General features: G+C 40.1%; 1 protein-coding gene across 6 annotated transcripts; it reads right to left on the bottom strand.

Moving 5' to 3' along the window:
• Window positions 1–278: 278 nt before the first annotated feature.
• Window positions 279–21,575, bottom strand: TBCCD1 (TBCC domain containing 1). 6 transcript variants are annotated; one of them, XM_042998801.1, is made up of 10 exons: window positions 21,267–21,575; window positions 19,607–19,744; window positions 16,185–16,563; window positions 12,403–12,558; window positions 8,052–8,418; window positions 6,006–6,192; window positions 5,351–5,848; window positions 4,121–4,271; window positions 1,681–1,712; window positions 279–338 (listed from the first exon to the last, which is right to left on the bottom strand). In XM_042998801.1, exons 2-8 carry the CDS (start codon window positions 19,672–19,674, stop codon window positions 4,142–4,144), a joined length of 1,785 nt encoding a protein of 594 aa, XP_042854735.1. In that variant the 5' UTR covers window positions 19,675–19,744; window positions 21,267–21,575; the 3' UTR covers window positions 279–338; window positions 1,681–1,712; window positions 4,121–4,141. The 6 variants fall into 6 exon arrangements, with proteins under 6 accessions (XP_042854735.1, XP_042854738.1, XP_042854737.1 ...); XM_042998804.1 differs by lacking the exon at window positions 21,267–21,575 and adding an exon at window positions 17,069–17,223 and having other exon boundaries at window positions 19,607–19,666; XM_042998803.1 differs by lacking the exons at window positions 19,607–19,744; window positions 21,267–21,575 and adding exons at window positions 17,069–17,223; window positions 19,026–19,593.
• Window positions 21,576–21,746: the final 171 nt, after the last annotated feature.

Here is a 21,746-nt window from a genome sequence, read left to right as displayed (position 1 = left end):
TTATGTAAATTCAAAGAAACAACAAATCAATTCTTCTCCATTTTCATTTACCTGGTCAAGTATATTCTTCTCAAAAGCCCATCTTCCTCCTGTTTCTACTAATAAAGCTCACCAACAAATGGGATGCCCCAAGACATTATGGTCAATTCCAAAAATAGCAAATGTACCTTGACATGAAGATTCTTGAGAAACAAATTATCAAGTTATGTGCTCAGCTTTCTGAATTTGATAAACTGGAAAGAAAGTATCTAATATCATGAATTTCACTAACCAATAATTTCCGAAACACACGTCCAAAACTCCAGTGTTTCTTTATTGAATTCTCTCTTGAATTCCATCTTAAAATAAAAACCATGAACCTCAATTAGAATTAACACACATTCTGAGGGTTAATTTCCACTTTAGAAAGAAAAGATCAAGCCCTTTTTTAATACAATTACTAGTTTAATGACCAGTGAGCATACGAAACAATGTTTATCAGCAGATTCACGTAATAATTTAATAATTATTTAATAATTTAATAATTATTTTCCTTTATCTTAAAGAATATAGCCTTCCCAATCAAATGTAAACTTTATTTTGATATCATATCAAAGAATGACATTGGGAATTGCAAGGGAGCAGAATGCATGACCCCAAAATGTGCTACTTTAGCATGTAGATTATTTGGAGCTGAAGGCAAACAAGACCCTGCAGATTCAAGAAAAACTTTTCCTCTCCCTTAACTATCTAAAATAATTGAGACAGGGGGCCTGGCCCAGAATGGGAGCTACTACCAGAGAGAACTTTTAATCTAAATGACTCATCTGTAGGACAAGACAAACATCTAGCCACCACACATCTGCTCTTTTTATCCTGAGAAGTCCCCCCCTCAGGCCCACATCCCACCCAGTCCTTAGCTCAGGGTGGCATAGTAGCCATAACCGCCTGACTTATTCCTGGGGCTCCTGTCCTTAGGAGGCTCCCATAGATATGTAATTAAAATTGTTTTCCTCCTGTTAATATGTCTGATGTCAATTTAATTAGTCAACTAGCCAAAAGAACCTAGAAGGATGGAGGAAAAACTCCTTCCTCCCCCATAAAACCTTTTCTAAAATTGAAAGTAAAGCTCTATCTTTTTCTCAAAAGGAGAAAATTACTTTTTAGAGTTTGCTTATTGAAACTTGGAAGCACAAAATGAAAAATAGGGGTTTTACACAATTTCATTGCTTCATACTTTTAAGGACTAAAATATCTTTGTATAAAACTATCTCTGCTATACTTATACACCAACAAACTATACTTTCATTCCAATTATTTTTTAAAAGGAGTAGCAATTTCCTTTCAAATAGTTACACAGAACTATAAAACTCTTATTTAACTCTAGAAAGGATGAGACCCTTTCGTCATACAAATTAAAATGTGAAGTTTACTTGCAAATCTACACTCCATCACTTTAATATTAACGTAAATACGATGAAACTGCCTTCATCAACTCCTTCATTTTGGCAACACAAAGATGAGCTTCCTGATGTTCTATAAACAATGTTTATATGATGGAAGTTCATCTAAAATTCAACATAAGCAATAGCATATGAGTGTGGAATGGAAATCAAGGAATGGTCTTAAATAGGAAGGAAAAAGCCCCAATATCTCTTAAGCAGCAAGAGCATCTTCCCAGTTTAGTTTCAAGACATGTACCATCGTCCATTCATCCTCCTGTTTCCAGAGCCCTGAAGATAACAAAAGAAAAATATTAATAACTTAATTTTCTGTTGCCTTTGTGCACATAAGAAAAAACTTGCATTTATAAAATCCTATAAATCAAGGTCAGATGACAGTTTAGAGTGATAAGATACATAAGGTTTAAGGTTAATTATATTCTTCTGAGGGTCATATTAGTTCCTAATAGAAAAGACAATCATATACAAACATGAAAAAGTGGCTGTCTATAGGGATTAGTCTAAACTAAGATTTACCTTCTTCTTTCCAAAGGAAATGGGAATTTTATCAGATTTCCAATTCTTAATCTCAGCATTTATTAAATACTATAAAATTCTTTTTTTATAAAAAGTAATACTTCAAAATGCAAACAACATATAGACAATAAAGAGTAAGTTTTTGCAGTTTTGGAAAACAGTTCAGCAGCTCCTAAAAAGGTTAACCTATGACCTTGCAATTCTACTCCTAGGTATGTACCAGAGAACCGAAAACACACATGCACAAAAACACTTGTGCACAAAAGGAACATAGCACCATTCACAATAAACTTGAAAACAATTGAGAAGGGAAATGCCTCAAATCTCAGATCGAATGATGAACAGACAGACCTCACTGTGTTTATCTAGACACTGGAATATTATCCAGCCACAAAAAGGAATGACCTACTGACACATCCTACAACACAGATGACCCTAAGATCACGATGTTAAGTGAGAGATGCCAGGCACAGAGGTCACACGTTGTAGGATTCCATTTACAGGAAATGTCCAGAGTTGACAAATCAAGAGACAAAAAGTAGCTTACTGGTTCCCAGGGACTGGAGAAGAGAGAAGATACTGGAGGTGGAGGAATAAGGAGTGCCTGTTAACGTGTACGGGGTCTATATTCACGGTGATGAAAATGTTCTGGATGAAAGTTGCACAAACTTGTGACTGTATTAATAAAAGCCACTGAATCCTTTACTTTAAAAAGGTGAATTTCACGGTATGTGAATTCTATATGAAAAAAAAATTAAGAATGTTTTCTTTCACCCTAGACGTCTAGCCTTGTTCCTCAAAGACAACACTTTCAGTAATTTCTTTAAACCCTTTCAGAAGTTTTTAAGGCATGTAATTAGCACATAACCATGTGTGATAATCCCTTTCTTTTTTGAAAACACACAAGGCAATATTTTACTCCTCCTCTTCTGCCTTCACCGCTCCAACCCCCCAGTTTAGAGATGATTCAGTATCAGCACCCACAGATACATCTTATTCTTTTTCTTTTTTTCCTTAAGTAAGTGCCATGCCCAGCTTGGAGCTCAATGTGGGACTTGAACTCACGACCCTGAGATCAAGACCTGAGCTGAGATCAAGAGTCGGACACTTAACTGACTGAGCCACCCAGGTGCCCTATACCTCATTCTTTTTAAAGATGCATTCTAGAACATGGATGAACCAATTCATTAGGCACCGGCCCTCTACTGGAAAGCATCTGGGTTGTTTTCCAGTCTGCAGCTATTTCAAACAATGCTGTAATGAACTTATTTTTAAAAAAGATCTTTACATAAATGAATGTATCTGTAAGATAAATTCTAATCAGTGAAATTGTTAAATTGGTAAATTCTAAGAAGTGAACTTGCCAAGTCAGAGATTGTGCGCATTTAGAATTTTTATTTTGTCAAACTATCCCCCCAAAAGTTTGCACAAATGTCCACGTTTTCCAGTGGTAAATGAAATGTCTTTCTAGTGTTGTATACCACCTTTGGATCCTTGTCAATCCAATAGAGGAAAAAAGTCTCTTAAATTACTTACAAATAAAAGTGAGTATCTTTGTGTTTGTATTTTTCTGTGCACTATTTATTGACATCTTCCGTCTGTTTTTCTGTTATTAGTCTTTAAAAATACTTCAAAAATAGAGAAAAGCAAACTAATTTCTATTTTAAAAAGAGTATTTTATATTTGGATTAAATTAAGTTCTGGTAAATTTATCTGTATCCATGCTCCTTCAGTATTCAAATCTTCGTTTGGATTAATTCTGGTAATTTATTAATGTTCATAGGTGCCACTAACAAAAATTCGCTGACTTAATTGATTTGTGTGTAGGGTGATGGGAAAGATGAAAGATGTGTTAGAAAGGTGAAAGAAAACAAAAGCTATGAATGGGGAAAGTAGTATCTTTGGAAGTACAACCTGTACTGGGCAAGAAGCAAAAAGAGTAAAACTTGCCCATTATATTTGCCCAGTATTCCATAGGCTCCACTTGGAATATTTTGGTTGGTCTTTTCACTGTAAAATGCAGTCAATATGGGTATGTCAAGTCTGTATATGCTGGTGGGAGTGATGGGGGAAAAGTGGCAGTGGCCAGTAACCTAATATTCTGTACAGTTTTTTTGGCATGCTTCTAAGATTTTCCCAAGATAATTTGTTCTAATGCCCACCAGTGTTTCCACGTAGGAGTCTTATCCTGCTGCTTGTTTGGAGCCTGCGGCAGGGGGCACCAGACTGTCCAGCTGTTGGCGATGTCCTGTATTAATCAGCCACTCATAAAACTTGTTCTCCACGAGTACCTGGAACTGCTTCCTCTGATCCCTAAAAGTGCCGTCACGAGCAAAAATAATGTAAGAACACCGGTTCACGTTCATTTTCCTCCAGGTGATTGTAAAACGCTTTAATGGGATAGACATTAAATTGTGTCTAGTTATCCAAATAACTGCTCTATTGAGTTCTGTACATTAGAGCACTACCACCACCAAAAAAAAAAAAAAAAAGAAAAAATTATATATATATATATATTATACACATATATATATGTATATTGGTCAGATACAATACAGTATATATAAAAGTATTCTGCACACTCCTCAGCTTCTATCCAAATGGTGCTCATTCTTCCAGATCCAACACAAATTCTTACTTCCTCCATAAATCTTCCCTGACTACCCATGCCACGTTTTTTGAAACTCTGTTAACCATACAGTGTGTCCCTGGCTTCCAGAGTTCAAAGACTAGTACCTTGAAATAAAATTTTGTGGTGAACATAATAAACCATAATCATCTAGTATCACAGCATGTAATTTAAAAATAAGATATTTTAGTGCCCCAAGTTTAGGATGGTTATAATTCCAGAATAAAAGACAACATTTTAAATGGATGAAATTTAGCTTTGTTTTAAAACACTATGCTTATTTTTCACATTTTACGGCAGATTAGGGAAAACTTTGACCAAAACTAGCATCAGTCCTTGGAGCAGCATTAGGAATCCACCCCTAGAGAGTCGGTCTGTGGTGGATGCCAGGAAATCTGATTTCTAGCAAGCCCCTTGGATGACCTTAACACACAGCCAAGGTTGAGAACCACCGATAGAGTGTAGAGAAGTAAATTAAAAACTAAGCTGATTCATTCAAGTATTGGATTATATGGCAGAGTCTATACATGACCTTTCATTTATAGAGTCCTTTATCTGTCAACAAACTTAAGCTTCTGAAAAGAAGTGAGTCTAATTCTTGGGCCTCTAAGTGCTCCCATCTCCCAACCAAACAGCCTGGAATAGGGACCTTAAAAGACACACTCTATCTTTCTGATTACTTTACCACGGCTGTAAACATGTACAGATTAATTTTCCCGTGGAATTTTATATAAGGCAAATTCTTCCTCTAGAAAACACTTACTTTGTCAAACGAGCCTCCTTCACAGTTTTCTGCCAGATTTGTATCTTCTGCTCTCTTTGACGCAGTGCTTTCTGATATGCATATGGAAGCCCCCCAGGTATCTCTGTCGTATCCCCTTCCATTTCAAAGGGGATAATAAATACATAGAATTCACAAGGTGGCAAGAGTCGGAAGACACTTGTGTCGCTGCTCTCTCTGCACACAATCATTGGATTATCCCAATAGTTAGGCACTGTAGCAAGGCCGGTCCTGGCCATGTGATCCTCCAGCATTGGATAATGGGTGTGAAAAGGGGCCAAAGTTACTGTCTGGTTTCCAGAGAGAATAAGTGGGCGTGTAGGCGTCAGAATGTGAAAGACGCAACCTGCCGTGGAAGAGATGGACAAACGGTGGCAGGCAGCAATGACTTTAATGTTGTCACAGCTGTGGAGGTGAAGAGCAGTCTGTACGGGGCCCAAGACAAATGTGCTATTCCTGCACTTCTCAATGGTCACAGATCTGTAATGTGAAAAAAATCAGGTGAATTCCCCAGTGAGAATAAGTGAATATTGTGCTACAAAACTATTCTCTGATAGCAAAATCAGAGGACTAGGACGATCAGTCCTAGTCCAAAGAAAACATCAGAATATCAGAACACTGTGGAGACTGTGCTTACCGTAAGGGAGACAGCAGATATATAAAAGATTCGTTGCAACGATGAATCTTTACGTGTGCCCCCACCAGAGTATCTGAGCTCTTGGCCAAGGTCTGCTTGTAAACCTGGCTCATCACCACCATGCGGTGCATCCTAGGGGCCACATGACTATTACAAGCAATCTTAGCTCTTTTGGTCGTCCCTTCAACTAGGTAAGAAAAATATAAATGAGATAGTTTCAAATCAAAGAAAACAACCATATGAGGTTACATATGTCTATGTGTGTATACAGGTCTAAAATTAGATACATACAAGGTTTGGGAAAATGTTAGATCTGGGCTTTGGGTAAGGAGGTGTTTGCTATACTGTTCTCTGTGTTTCTCAGTACGTTTGCGATATTTCATAATTTTTTGTCATAAAATTTTTTGAAACCTATAATCCATTCAAGATTGCCTACAGATCTAAGGTTTGTTTCATGTGTAACCATTCAAGTAATACACCTAAGTTCACATGGCCAGAAAGTGACAGAACTGGCCCAACTCAAATAACTCAAATATCTTCTCCAAGTTGACTCAATTTATCATCCCAGTCCTGAAATAATCTCTTTAAATTGCCATAATACTAATTTCAATCCCCTCCTCAGCTACTTACCACAGTATTCCATGAATTCTATTTGGATTCAGGTCTTTAATCCCTAGATCATTAGCGACTGAGAGCATATTTTCCTTCCACACACAGTGCCTCACACACACGGACACTTAAAACATCTGTGCAGGAGTTACCCTCCTAACACAGTCTCGCCATCGTGTGACTGGCTTCTCAGACTGTGCTTCCCTGCAAGCCATCAGGATACCCTTGTAGATAAATGAATACTGGCCAAATAGGAAGAGGTCACAGGAATATGTGATTCTTCTTTTTTAAAAACAAAACAAAAAAACAACTTACTGCTTCCTTTTATTAAATAAGTAACACATGGTTATTGTAGAAAAATTTTAAATAGTGGCAAAAGAAGATAAAAATTATTTGTGATCTTGTTATCCACCACCATTAACATTTCGGTATAATCCTAAGAGATTAGATATCCTCTTTTTCCTACTAGTGACTACAGTTAACATCTAAACAACTGCTTGAGCCTATATTCTTTTATCAACATCAAAAATTTATGTAGTATGTCCTATATATTTATGGCACCCTTAGACATCTGGAAGTCTTTGACCTCCTCTAGAGCAATAGCTTGGTTAGACACGGAATTTGTGGATCACAATCTTTTCACTCAAGATTCTGTATATGTTGCTCAATCGTTTTGTTTTTTTGCATTATAAAAATTTGATACAAAACTCCTTTTTTTAATTACATGGAGCCTATTTTTTCCTTTATCTTTGAAATTCAGAGATTGTGGGAGTATATTCTAGTTTTGGGTTTTTTTTTCATTAATTTTGCCTGCAATTTGCCTCAGTATAGGCACCTACTTCTTTTTAAACTTCCATCCGAGCCCCCTTCTCTTAAAACTTCTACCTGGGCCAGAAGTCATGCGGCACCCGAACCTATCCTGGACTGTCAGGAAAAGGTATTTGATGTGACCAAGGCCAGGATTTTCTTTACTGTAACTTGAGTTTTCCAATTTAGAAAAATCTAATCTGTTTGTGTCTGTGTGCCTAGATAGGACCCCATCTCTACACCAACTGTCTGACGCTGTAACCTTGGAAAGGCCAAATGCTGCTGTGGTGCATGGAAAACAGGAAAGCCTTAAGCAAAGGAGCATGTGAGAGGGCAAGGGAGAAAGAGTCTGAATAAAGAAGAGCAGAGAAAGAGAGGACTGACCCAAGATGGAATTGCTGTTAACTGTAACCACAACGATCCAGGATCACAAATCAACTCTCTGACTCTTGCTGCCTTGACAGGAAAAAGTCATAGACAAAAGAGAAATGTTCCCTTTTCTTCTCTCTTATAGTAGCAATATTTTTCAGGTCTTCTACAAAAGATGTAGGACTATTAATACACCAGAAAACACACACTTCCTTCACTTGTCATCCAATTTTTAATATAGATGAAAATACTGAAAAATACCTTGGTGAGCCCAAGCCAATTTCTTTCCAGACTTGAGGCAGGCAGATGTACCAAATGGATTCCCAGTCAAACAGGTTCTCAGCCAGGCTTCCAGCTTGTAGAAAGAAAAGGTCTTAGAGAGCCTTGAGAAGCCACTTTCTGCATGTAGTGGTTGCCACAGTGCAAGTTCATGAAGTGGATATATCTTCCTGGCTCCACTCACTGTACCTTCAATCAGAAAGCTGAGGGCCACAACAGCTTCTCGAGAGACGAGACTACTATGGGTCGAATGAAATGATGCAGTGAGTTGTTCTGGATCTAAAAGCAGCTCAAGGAGGTCTGACAGATGATCATAGACAAATGCTTGGTGACTGTAATCATTCCAGTTCTAAAAAATATCAAAATAAAGCACACTTAACAAAGAGATTCTACAAGACCTGAAAGTGTTGTATTTTAATTGTTTTGTACTTATATTTTGCCTCATCTCCTAAAAAGCATTTAAGGTAGCAATGTACACCTCATAAAGATTTTTTAAATATATGTGATAGGTATAAACAGATTCTCTGCCTTCTTTGGCTAATTCAAAAGTAATACTAACAGCTAATCCTTAGTGTGTGCCAACCAGTAAGTGTTATACAAACCTTAACATATTTAATCCTAGCAACAATCTTGCAAAAGATGCCATTACCATGCTCACTTTACAAATAAGGAAACGGAGATAGAGAAAGGTTAAGAATCTTACCCAGGGTCACAGAGCTGGTAAATACTCTAGGTTTCAGATCTAACTTTCGATGAAGCACTGGGTTTCCTTTTTTTTATTTATTTTTATTTGTCATTTTGTCTATTTGAGAGAGACAGCAGGGGAAGCGGCAGAGGGAAAGAGGGAAAATCTTAGGCAGAATCTTAACCTTAAGAATCTTAATCTGACTCAGGGCTCAATCCCAGGACCTGAGACAATGACCTGAGCTGAAACCAAAAGTTGGGTGCTCAACCAACCGAGCCACCCAGGGGTCCCATGTTGGGTTTCTCTACTTACCTTCTCATATTACAGGAGGAACTTCAAATTCCACTGGATGAAACAATGCAACTGATCTTACAGTAGCTAGATTTAAGACAAGTTATAACTTTTGGAATAAGCTTGGAGTTGGCAGATGTCTCAGTGACTTGGCTCATTCATTTGACAGATATTTTGTGAATATCTCTCATGTGGTATGAGCAGTGTTAACTGATGAATTATGCAAATTGGCTACGACATAGTCTTGTCCTCAAGGAACTCAGAGTCTATGTAGTGAAAAAACAATATAAGCGAGCAACTATTACACAGTGAGATAAGACCTAGGGCAGAGATCTGTGAAGACATGCTAGGAGCATGAGAGGAACAAGGAACTCCCCTTGGGGAAAAACAATCATTGTGGAGTGCTGTTTGAACAGATTCTTAATTAACGCAAACATATTTTTAAAAAAGGCTTAGGCCTAGGGAACAGCGTATGCAAAGACCCATAGGAATAAAATTACCTGTTGTGTTCAGAAAACTGGAAGTTCTGGGTGGGATTTAGGAAGCATGCTGGGAAGTGTCAGGTAAAGTTAAAATAGTAGGCAGGGACCAATCAGGAAAGGCCTGTAGGAAACCCTAATAAAACATCTGGGCTTTATTTTGTGTGCCAGGGACTTTAGGGCTATTTTCTAAATAGCTGTACCCTTTTTTCTTTTTAATAAATTCTCATTTGGATACCAAAGAACATGTTAGGGACACTTGGATGGCTCAACTGGCTAGGCATCTGACTCTTGGTTTTGGCTCAGGTCACAACCTCATGGTTTGTGAGTTCAGGCCCTGCATCAAGCTCTGTGCTGACAACACGGAGCCTGCTTGGGATTCTCTCTCTCCCTCTCTCTCTGCCCCTCCCCCACTCGTGCCCATGCGTGTGCTCTCTTTCTCTCAAAATAAGTAAATAAATACTTAAAAAATAAAAAAAAAACATGTCAAAGCAGAGCTGTCACTCTTCATCTCTCTTATTGCATCCTTCTCACCCATCGTAGGCCCTGAGGTGGCCCCATGGAGCACAAGATGAAAACGGCAGTGACAATGATAATTCATTGATGGCAGCTTTGGCAGGAGACAGATCTAATCCTTCTGCATTTAGAAAGTCCAGTGTAGTGGGTGGGGTGCAGATTAAAAACAGAGTGACCAGGTAGGATCTAATTATGGAAATCAAGGTCCCCCCACCTCCAAAATGTCATTATGGTCTATATAAGAGGAAGAGACAGAGTTTTATTATATATATATATATATATATATATATATATATATATATATATATGTGTATATATATATATTTTATTATTATTATTTTTTTTTTAAAGATTTTATTTCTTAAGTAATCTCTATACCCAACGTGGGGCTCGAACTCACAATCCTAACATCAAGAGTTGCATGCTCCACTGACTGAGCTAGCCAGGTCTTCTGAAAAGGGACAGACTTTTAAATTAGAGTTATTTTGGAGGCAGAATCGGGAAGACTTGACAAATAACTAGGTACAGGTGCTGAGAGAGTGAGCATCGGAAGCTGGTGGTAACTTGCACTGGCATAGAGAATATACGTTAATTTAAGTAAAGGGAGATTTTACTGTAGGCACACGTGGTCATCTCCCAAACTGAAGTGTAGGTAGGCCTCATAAGAACTGGAACTGGAAGGCTACCTTAAACCTGGTTCTTTCTCAGAGGCCAATGTCTCTACATGTCTGTTCCATTCTACTCTTTTTCTCTGATTACTTCAGTTTCTAATCCCTCATAACTCCAGGGCACTCATGAACATGGTGGCTATTCTGGTACCAATGTCACCTGAGCCACCAGCTCAAGCACCCCTCACAGACTGGTAACTTCTTCAGTTCCTGGGGCTACTGATGGGGCCAGGTCATCATTTCCAATCAGACCAATTTCACATACATACCTATGAATGGGTTACTCTAGTCAAGGGTCCATCTCTGGTCTAATCAGTTGTAGGGAAAGGTCATGCTATAGCACAAACTAAGTCACCATTTACTGGTGCTTACTATGAAACAAGTCTCATGCTATTATATTAGTGAATTCTCACAGCCATCCAGAAATGTGCAATATCATCCCCACTTACCAAAGAGAAGCCAAGGCCTAGAAAAGTTAACTAACTTGCCTAAAATCATGTGATACCAAGTGGCAGAGCCAATTTGAATACAGACTACAGATGGTTCAAAACACCGTCTCTATACGGTACCCACTCAACAGGAAATACATGTGGAAAGAGCACACAATTATTGGCCTTTCTAATACATCTGGACTTGGGCATTCTGAAATTAAGGTATAGATAGGGTATCTGCGTGAAGAGGGGAATCTAAAATGCAGACAAACTCAGGAGTCATTGAGATATATAGAGTAATGGGAAGAGAAGAATTATGTTTAAAGAATATGTCTAGTGTGAGGGGGGAAAAAAAAAAAAAGAATATGTCTAGTGAGAAGACAAAATGGCCCCAGGCAGAATCCGGGGGAAAAGCAGCCTGTCGGGGCCAGGGGGGGAAGCTCATGAAGAAGAGTGAGAAGGAATAATTAAAAGCAGAACCAGGAGGGAATAGCATCATGGAATATAAGGGTGGCCAGATTTACTCGAAAAAGATTATAAAAGTACCAAATATCAGAGAGGTTTTTGTTGTTGTTGTTTGCCTCAGAACAATTTGTGTGTGTGTGTGTGTGTGTGTGTGCGCCTCAGAACATTTTTAAGGAACCTGCACATGGCAGTAATACTGAGGTCTATGTTTTCCTTAAAGTTCTTCAGAATACTTTTACATAAACGGGTAAAACCATTTCAGTTTTCCTTACAAAGACAGAAGAAATAACACAATTTCTAAAACTCACAACATGAGGCAGTTAAATTTAACTTCTAGGTCATCACATCATATAATATTACATAAGCATGCTGAGCTTAAGCATACTGAAGCACATCATTTAAACATATGAGAAGATATTTTTACAGAAGTTTCGTCAGTAGATCTCAACAGACTTTGCAAACACTACATCTTTTCATTTATCCTACCTTAGTCAAATAAGTAGATTCAAATTCATTGACATTTGCAAAACTGAGAATTCTAATGAGAGTACAGTGAATAGTTTGCCCCCAAATCATGCAATTTTTGTGTCACCAAAGGAGCAGAAATCACCTATTTCAACTAAGATTGAAAATATTTATTTTGTTTTATAATAAGGAAAAGAAATGAAAAAAGCAAAACAAAGCAAGCATGCCAGCAAATGACTGGCTTATATAAGTAATCCTAACACAATTTTTAATGAAGACAAATCATCTTCCTCACAAATTCCCTTTCAGAGGAGACCAAAATTTAAACAGTACCTTATTATGGCAACTGGATTTTTCAGCCAAGTCAGGAGACTGAGATCTATTTCTGGGACTAGGCCACTCTTCTCCAATCAAAGATGTCCTCAGGGAAACCTTGTTTAACTGCTGTATATATAAGAAGAGCAGAAACTGTAGGGTGTCCACTGAAAGCTGTCCAAGAAGAAAAGAGATGATGAACACATGTCTTTAAACCACACCAGTCCAGGGACACCTGGATGGCTCATTTGGTTAAGTGTCTCTTTTTTTTTTTTTTAATGTTTATTCATTTTTGAGAGAGAGAGCGCACATGCGCGCATGAGCAGAGGGAGGGGCAGAGAGAGAGGGAGACACAGAATCTGAAGCAGGCTTCAGGCTCTGAACTGTCAGTACAGAGCCTAATGTGGGACTCGAACCCATGAACCAGAAGATCATGACCTGAGTCGAAGTCTGACGCTTAACTGACTGGGCCACCCAGGTGCCCCTAAGTGTCTGACTCTTGATTTTGGCTCAGGTCACGATCTCATGGTTCGTGAGATTGAGCCCCACATGGGGCTCTGCACTGACAGATTCTCTCTCTCTCTCTTTCTCTCTCTCTCTTTCTCTTTCTCTCTCTCTCTCTCTCTCTCTCTCTCTCTCTCTCTCTCCCCCTCTCTCTCACAACCCCCCTCAAAATAAAATAAACTTAAAAAAAGAAAATCACATCAGTCCCTATTCTACAACTAAGTAGATATAGTAAAGTAAATTCACGACAGTTTGCTGATCTTAAGAACAAAAATGTAGAAACTTGCTAGCATTTGATATGTAGGTCTCTGATACCCAGGAGTTCCTAAAATCAATTAAACTGAAGTCACCTACCTTCTTGGAAAGCTATGTAGCATCTTTGGCTGTAGACATTCTCTCCCAAAATTGATGAAGTGGAAAAGATGGAGTACATACTTTTAAAAAGTATATTATTTCAAAAGTTTACAATTAAAAAAAAGGAAACACTTTAGTCATTTGAATAAATAAATTAATGGAAGAAAGGAAGAAGGAAATTTCACCAAAATTTGGAGGTTGGTCTAACCTAAGACTCACAGACTTATCAACAAAGTTTAGGGTATCAATGCAACACTTGAAACTGTATGTAATTTTTTGGTGTATGTACATTTTATAGGGGAGTAGGACTCAGGTTTTCATCAAGTTCTTCAAAGAGTGTGTGACTTAAAAAAATATCACTGGTCTGATAGAGGTTTATAAATCATTTCGTATTTGAAAAAGGGTCTGGTTTGAAGCTCAGGATTTGAAGTTCATGATTATCCTCAGATATCCATTCCCATGCACATACAGGAGGCACAAAAAAGTAACACATCTGGTACTATAGCTATAGAATAGCTGAAAATCACTCTACCTAAGAACTTAAAAATACAGAATCTCAGGATCACCTAGACCTACTCAGTCAACTGTCAATGGAACCCCATGAATCTACCTATTAAACGTTTACTTTCTTAATCAAGTTTTTTGAGATAACTGTAGATTTGAGATTACATGCAGTTGTAAGGATAGAGAGACCCCGTGTACACTGTATTCAGTTCCCCATCTTGCAAAGCTATAATACAGTAGCACTACCAGGCGACTGACGTTGGTGCAGCCAAGTTACAGAACATTTCCATCAACACAAGGATCTTGCACGTTGCCCTTTTATAGCCACACTCACTCCCTGCTTCCCCCTCCCACACCCACCCCTTCCTTAATCCCTGACAATCACTTATCTGTTCTCTATTTTTGTCATTTCAAGAATGTTATATAAATACAGTATGAAACCTTTTGGGACTGGTGTTTTTATGCTCAGCAAAATTCCTTGATTTTCTACATACTTCCATTGAACAATTATATGTTATCATTATTCTTTCATATACCTTCCTATTCAAGAGACTATAAGATCCTTGTCTTTTTCATTTTTCTATTCCTGGTAATTACCATAGCACATAGCACATAATAAGCACTCAAAAAATGTGGAGCTTCTTGAAGGTTTCATTCATCTCTGTATCCAGCATCCACTACTGTACCTCACACATAGTAGACACTCGATAAATGTTTAATTAACGAATAACTATACTGTTCTTTATCTCTTGGTTGCTTGCAACACTTTCTTTCAATTTCCAAAACCCTGTTTAGATATTACGACATGTGGCAGAGAGTGACTAGTACTAACTAAATATACCTTTGCTTTTCTTCCTGGGCACACGACTACATAGTATTTCCCAGCCTCTCTTGAAGTTAGACATGGTATAACTGAGTTATAGTCAATGGAATGTGGGTGGATTGACATATACTATTGAGTCTCCCAAAAACTCTCCCAAAAGAAATGGCAGTAAAAGACTCCGAGACCCTAGTGGACATGGCTGGGAAAAATTGTATCATGCCTGCAATTATTCATTTCCACATCCTCCGGGAGGCTTTTGGGTCTGATACATGGCCATAGGAGTTCTTTACCTCCCGTGAGGTAGTTTATCTCCCCAACTTCCTGATTTTAGACATGGACATATGACAAAGCTTTAGCCAATGGAATGAAAGTCATTGCAGTCTATGTCACATCAGAGCCAAAGTTTTAAGAGGCATCCTGAGCTTTCTCCTGCTCTGCTGCTCTTCCCTTCTGTCCTAAGAATAGGCACGACCAACACAGAACATGTTTCTTCGGCCTGGGTCCCCAAATGAGGAGACACAGGGAGTCAAGCCATCACCTGGAAGAGAGGCCTAGCTAAAGTGCAAGCTGCACATAGAATAAGCAAGAAACAAACCTTTGTTACCGTAAACCACTGGAATTTCATTTTTGTTTGTTTTTAACTGCAGCAAAGCTAATATAATTGTGGTTCCAAAAGACAGATGACTAGATCCCTGAGTTATTGCTCGGAAAACAGCAGCCTAGAGATCCATCCAACCGGATGCCCTGTGGTATACTGCTGCTTGAAGGAGAAATAAACTGTTAACTGCGCCAAGCCATGGAAATGCCAGGATTGCTTATTACTGTAAGGAGCCTACTCTGATTAATATACTTTCTCTGTGAAGTCTTTCCTGATTACCGGAACTAATCATTCTCTTCCCTATTCTATTTCTGCACTTTACGTTACACTTTTACTATTGTACATTCTACACTATCAAATAGCACTTTTTCACACACCAACCTCCCCTACTACGCTAGGAGATCCATGAGGGCAGAGATGCTATTCCAATCATCTTTGAATCCCAGCACATAGTAGATGCTTACTTAAAAACAGTCGGGTGCCCTTATGAACCATGTATCAATGGTTCATAAGCACTGACTCACCTTAAAATATTTTTAACTTTCTTTGAGAGAGATAGGGCATGCGTGTGTTCAAGTCAGGGAGGGGCCGAGAGAGAGGGAGGGAGAAAGAATCCCAAGCAGGCTCCACACTGTCAGCGTGAGCCCAGTGCAGGGTCCGATCTCACCAACCATGAGATCGTGACCTGAGTGGGAATCAAGAGGTGGACGCTTAACTGACTGAGCCACCCAGGTGCCCCTCACCTTAAAATATTTTTAAAGTCAATGAAAGTATTTGCTTCTTTCATTTGCTGTGTTCTTGTAATGTTTTGGAAGTAGGTGAATAGGGATTGCTAAGTAAGAGCTAATTCATTAAATACCACCCAACTGGAACTGTTTAAAAAAAAAAAAAAAAGGCACTTTGGGATCACAATGATCATTCACCTAAAACCACACACTGCACAGCTAGTACAAAACTTACAAATAGTTTCTTTCTCAAAACAATGAAACACACATACACATACATATACATCTATACCTGATTTCTTTGCTTTTCGACTTCATCCTCAGACATGCAGTTGGACAGAAGCTCGGACCATTCCAGGCGCTCTTCTGGTGTCTTCACTGCAAGACTATCAAATATTTCAAAGTAAAGCCACGCCAGATCCTTGGCCAACTGCAGCTTCCCACATGCAATGTGCCTCCACGTAGACCAGTACAGGCGTGGGTAAGCCCCCTCTGTGGCCCGGGTTCGCACATAGGTGGATATCTTCCTGAGATAGTGAAGACTGAACTTGGATGGAGGGGGGACTTGCAAGGCACCCACTATAAAGGGTTCTGCTTTCACCCAGAGGAGAACTCCGGACTGAGCCATATTATCTCTAAGGACATCTGTGTGAAAAGACTTCTTGGCATACCTACGAAACAAAAGTTTTTTCACAGACTGATTTGAACAAAACTCATTTATGCATTTTCTTTTGATTTTTTGTTTTGTTTCACTTACACAGTTTCTTTAAGGTGACCCCTCCCTTAACTATTTTAAGATGTACTAGGTCAGTTTAAAAAGCAGATCTAGTTCATCAACCAAGAGCAGAATTCTTGGTCAGATCTCACTCCAACCCATTTGAACAAGAAAAATTTTGTGATGAAACAAAATTATCTTCCTTGAATTGTTTGAAGTGGTTGTTTTAGGAAGAGTGTAAATGTATGAAGTATGAGTTCCTGCTCAGGAAAGGAAGAAATGAGTCACCTCTTCACAGGACATCTTTGCCTGCCCTGAGGGGGAATGGTAGTCAAAATTAGGGGGATAAGACTTCCAAGTCAAATCACTTACACATGGAGGATGGCAGGTTAAAATTCTGGATGTGTTAACTGACATATAGTTCAATATGAAGCACTAACATGAGGCAGATGAATACTCACACGAGCATAGGCTGCAAAAATAGATCATCTTTATTCTCTGTAACAGTGAACCCGTTCTGGCATATTCTTTGTGCTTAGTTCAGGTGCAGTGCTTTTAGATTTTGCTTTTTGGTTCTTGGTTTTAACAATATACAATTTTTATGGGATAGTTCTAGCTAAAAACAGAAGGGGAAGAAATCATCCACTGTTCCACCATCAAAGGGAAACTAGTAAACATACTCTTGTGTTTCCTTTCTATCTCTTTTTCTACACAGACCGGAGGTTAGTTTTTGAATTTTCAAATGTGCGATAATACCATGTATACAATTCTGTCACTCTAAATAAATGTACCCGCATGTATTCACCTGTTCTCCTATTTTCAGACATTAAGTAGGTTTAAAAGTTTTCACAAAAACAAGGCACGCAAAATACTGATCATTATTGAAGCGGGGTGATGAGCACATGGGGGTTTATTTACCTATTCTACTTTTGTGTATGTTAAAATTTTCCACTATAAAAAAAAAAGCTTAAATGTAGGTGAAGGGTGAAGGGGATTAAGAGGTACAAAATTCCAGTTATAAAATAAGTAAGTCACGAGGATAAAAAGTACAGCATGGGGAATCTAGTCAATAATACTGTACTAACTTTGGTGACAGATGACACCCACCCTTGTGGTATTTTTGTAATGTATATAGTTGTCAAATCACTACGTTGTACAACTGAAACTAATACAATGTGTATCAACTATACGTCAATTAAAATAATGAAGAGTTTAAATGTTATAATTAATGCTATATTACTGTCTTTCTGTGTATTTTCTGCACTATGATTATTTCCGGGAAAATTTTCAGATGTGCATTTGTGAAATGAAGTAAATGGCATTTCTAAAGCTCCTGATACATATTCCCATTGCTTTCCAAGATGACTGTATCAAACTGTATCATCACTTGACCAAGGGGTACCACTTGACCATTGAGCAATCCTCAGCATTAAAAATATCACTTTAAAAAACCTTCCTTATACGACTGATGGAAAATGTTTTATTGCTATAATTGTATTTTGCCTTTCATTCCAAAAAAGGCATGCGTCTTTGGGGAACTATCTGCTCCAAAAATAACTGACATCAGTCGAATGCTTAATACCTGCGAGGTAGCACGCTAAATATTTTTCATTTTCACCTCCTTTCGTTCTCTCAACCACCTGGAGATAATATGATTGTCCCCATTCTCAGATGAGAACACTGAGGCTTAGAGAAGTCAAGGGACTTACACTCTTAAGTTGCCACTGTTCTGGATCAGAATTCAAGTCGGTCTGACTTGAGAACCGTGTTATTTACAAATGTACTTTAGGAACCCAGTTTGGGAAGAATCTCCGAAAACGGGACTGGATCCAGGAGAGGATTACCAGAATGAGTGGCCTTAGATGTGAGGCCACAAAGGGCCAGGTAAAGGAATGTGGGAGCATGAACCGGAAAGAAGGGTGTGAGAGGCTAAACGACAGCTGGCTTCATACAAGGGAATGGCTTAGCGTTGTTCTGAGTAAAAGAGATCGGAGTTAACGTGCGAAAGATCTCAGTTCGCCCCAAAACGGAAAGCGACTGCTCTGTGAGATACTGAACTCCTGTTCCTGACGTGTGCGACCAAACGCCAGGGTACGAACTCTCCATTTAACTGCGAGACTCCAGACGGCTAAATTCGTAAACAAACAAGGGCTCTGTGGCTCTCAAGAGCAGCCCCGGGGAGGGCTGGGGTTGGGGTTTTCAGGCGGGGACAGCGGCCTGAGACCACAGAGGTCCTCTGGGGGCTTCGCCGACACCTCCGATGTTGTCCGGGTTCGGGGCCGCACCAGCTCCCCGGCCGGCCGGACTCTGGGAACCGGGATGGCCCAGCCGACAGGCCCCGTGGCGGGCCCGAAACCCGGCCATCTCCAGGGCAGCCTCCCCACCCTCCCTCCCTGGCGCCGGCCCGCGCGCAGTTACCTGCGAAGGCACGGCCGCTCCGCCGCACCCTCCGCGTGCCGCCGCGCCCCGCTCACCCGGCCCAGCCCCTCGCCCACCGCCTCCTCCACTGCGCAGGCGCCAGGCCTCGCACCACAGAGAACCGGAGGCCCACGCAGCTAGAGCGGCCGCCAGGTTCTCCCGCGGACTGAGAAAAACTCGGCTGAGACCGAGAGTCCCCGGTGCTGGGACCTGGAGCCAGGCCTGGCCGCTTTCTGGTGCCGCGCCTCCCCACGCAGGGAAGTAGCAAGTTTTTTATTGCTCCACCCAACCAAGGTCAGCCAGTAGCTGCTGGTAAGGTCAGCACGCTTTGATCAGTAATATAACAATGACAGTTTACGTTTGTAGTGTTTACTAGGGGCCGGCAATGTGTAAAGCACGTTTATGTGCTATTATCTCAGTCTTCCCAAGAGCCCTTCAAGTTAAGTACACTTGACTTACTGAGAAGTAAACTAGAGGTAAAAGAGGTCTATGTAATAGATCCCTAAGGTCACACATAAAGAGAGCTCCCAGGATAGAAACCCAGGCCGTCTGAAGCAACCCCCCAGGATTAGCTCCTTAACTTTGTTAGCTGTCCTGCCACGTTAGGGCCTTCACGAAGCTTTTTTGGATTCCACCCTACAGAAGACATCACTCCTTCCTCGAAGCCTCCACGTAATGATTTTTAGCCATTTTCTGGTTTCTTAGTTCGTTTATGGCCTCTATAGGTGTGGGAGATACAAAAGTAAATAAGGCGATAAAATGCAATTTAGTTTCTCTTTGATGTGGCCTCCCCTATTAGGCGTTTTCCTGAAAGCAGTAACCTTATCTTCCTCTTCCCTCTATGAGTCAGGAGACAGAGTCTTTGGATTCAAACAGATCTGGGTGAGAATTCAAGCTGCACCACTACCTTGAACAGATTCTGTCACCTCTTATGCCTTTGTTCCAACAGCAATGATTATTGAGCACAACTGTGTGTCTGGCACAGTGCTAGGCACTAGGACCCCAGCAGTGAACAAAATAGATAAGATCCTTTTTTGGAGTGTATATTTTAATAGGAAGAATACATAATATGTATTAAGGAAAAAATTGGACAATTTCAGATATTAATAAGTGCTATGAATTTGGAGGGGGAGGTAGGGGGGTCAATGCTGAATTTGAGCTGAGGACTGAAGAATAAGCCATCATATGAAAATCGCAGTCGAAGCAACTTTTACTCTGTGGCAGGCTTCATTCTAAGGTGCTGTTCTATTCAGGTGTGAACAGAACAGTCCAGGTTCATGCTGTCTTGAAACTGGCATCCAGTTGTGTGAGTGTGGGGGATAGGGATGGAAAAAAATAGGATGGTGTAAGAGTAAGGGACTCAGTAGGGGCTGTTTTTGATTGGTTGATCAAGGAAGTCTTCTCTGAAGTAGTGACATTCCAACAGATTTGAGTGGAAAAAGGAGTCACCCATGTTAAGAACTAAGGGAAGAGTGCTTCAGGCAGAGAGAAAAGCTAGAGCAAAGGCCTTAGGGAGAAATAAGTTTGGTGTATTTAAAAAAGAAAAAAAACAGTTTTGCTGGAACATGGTAAGGAGTATACTCCTTAGGTGCAGGTACAGATCATCTTAAGCTTTAAAATTCTTTTTCCAGCTTTCTTGTGACATATACAGAGTTTTACAAGCTATCATAAAGAGTTGGGGTTTTATTTTAAATGCAGTGAAAAGCCATTCGGGGCTTTTGAGCAGGGTAATGACAGGATCTGATATGTTTGTAAAATATCATGGGGATGGGGGTCAGGAGTGAACACAAGATACTAAAATATTAAGAGTGGAGGCAGGAAAACCACTTAGGAGGCCTTGCCAAGTGAGAGGTGATGTGACTTGGCCCTGAGAGGTAGTGGAGATGTACAGGAGCGGAAAAGATTCAGGATACAGTTTAAAGGCAAAGATTTGGATAGGGGACACAAGGGGAGGAATCAAGGTAGACACCTACAATTTTGTCGTGAACAAGTAGGTGGTGGTGCAATTAATCAGATGAACAAAAGCAGGTGGGGCGAATCAAAGAGTTCTCATAAGTGTGATGATAGTTATTCGTTGCGTGTTTACTGTGCAAGACGCTGTGCTAGACGGTTTACAGCTTTTCTCCCTTTAAAGTTTCACAACATTGCCAGTAAAATGTTTTGCCTCAGGTTTGTAAATAAAGCTTAGGCTAGACTTGGGGGGGGGGTATGGGAGGGGGTATGGAGGGGGTATGTTCTCACCGCTAAGAAGTGGTGGAAGCCGAATCCGAACCTAAGTATGTCTGCCTCCATAGCCTCTTCTCCGTGAAACCCAGGCAATTTTCTTCCGGGATTGTTCGAAGAGGGTAAATAAGTTCTCCTAAGCAATTCGTCCGCCCTACGTTTGGCGTAGAGTAATTGTCTCCGCCCATTCCTCCAAAGTCCCTCTGCTCCCGCATCCAGCTCAAAGCTCTACATGAATGAAATTCCGAGACTTGTAACCGAGGTAAACCTTCCCTCCCACAATTGGTCAGTGCTGCAGGAGGAACTTCGTGATTGGTGGAGAGTCCGAGGAGGCGGGCGGGGGGAATTCCTATACCTCGGGTGCCCTCGCTTGGCATCGTTTCGCCCCGACCGCCTTTTTACGTAGATTTCTACGACTCGCCGCTACCGGGCCTGAGCGGATTCCTGCGGCGGCGCGATCCTCTGACGTTTTCTCCTCTAATAGGCCCGGAGCTGCGG

The sequence above is a fragment of the Panthera tigris genome, chromosome C2 (genome assembly GCF_018350195.1).
Source record: "Panthera tigris isolate Pti1 chromosome C2, P.tigris_Pti1_mat1.1, whole genome shotgun sequence".
NCBI lineage: Eukaryota > Metazoa > Chordata > Mammalia > Carnivora > Felidae > Panthera > Panthera tigris.
Note: the sequence above shows the minus strand (reverse complement) of the source record. Positions and strands in the feature narration are given on the sequence as shown.

Bases quoted from the DNA above. Each gene is read 5' to 3' on its own strand.
- TBCCD1 (XM_042998801.1), bottom strand. From the start codon at position 19,674: ATGTCTTCTGTAGGGTGGAATCCAAAAAAGCTTCGTGAAGGCCCTAAC. The intron at 6,193-8,051 runs GTATTTTTCAGT...TTTCTTACCTAG, and splicing joins ATTGGCTTGGGCTCACCAAG to TTGAAGGGACGACCAAAAGA. The intron at 5,849-6,005 runs GTAAGCACAGTC...TTCACATTACAG, and splicing joins TATCTGCTGTCTCCCTTACG to ATCTGTGACCATTGAGAAGT.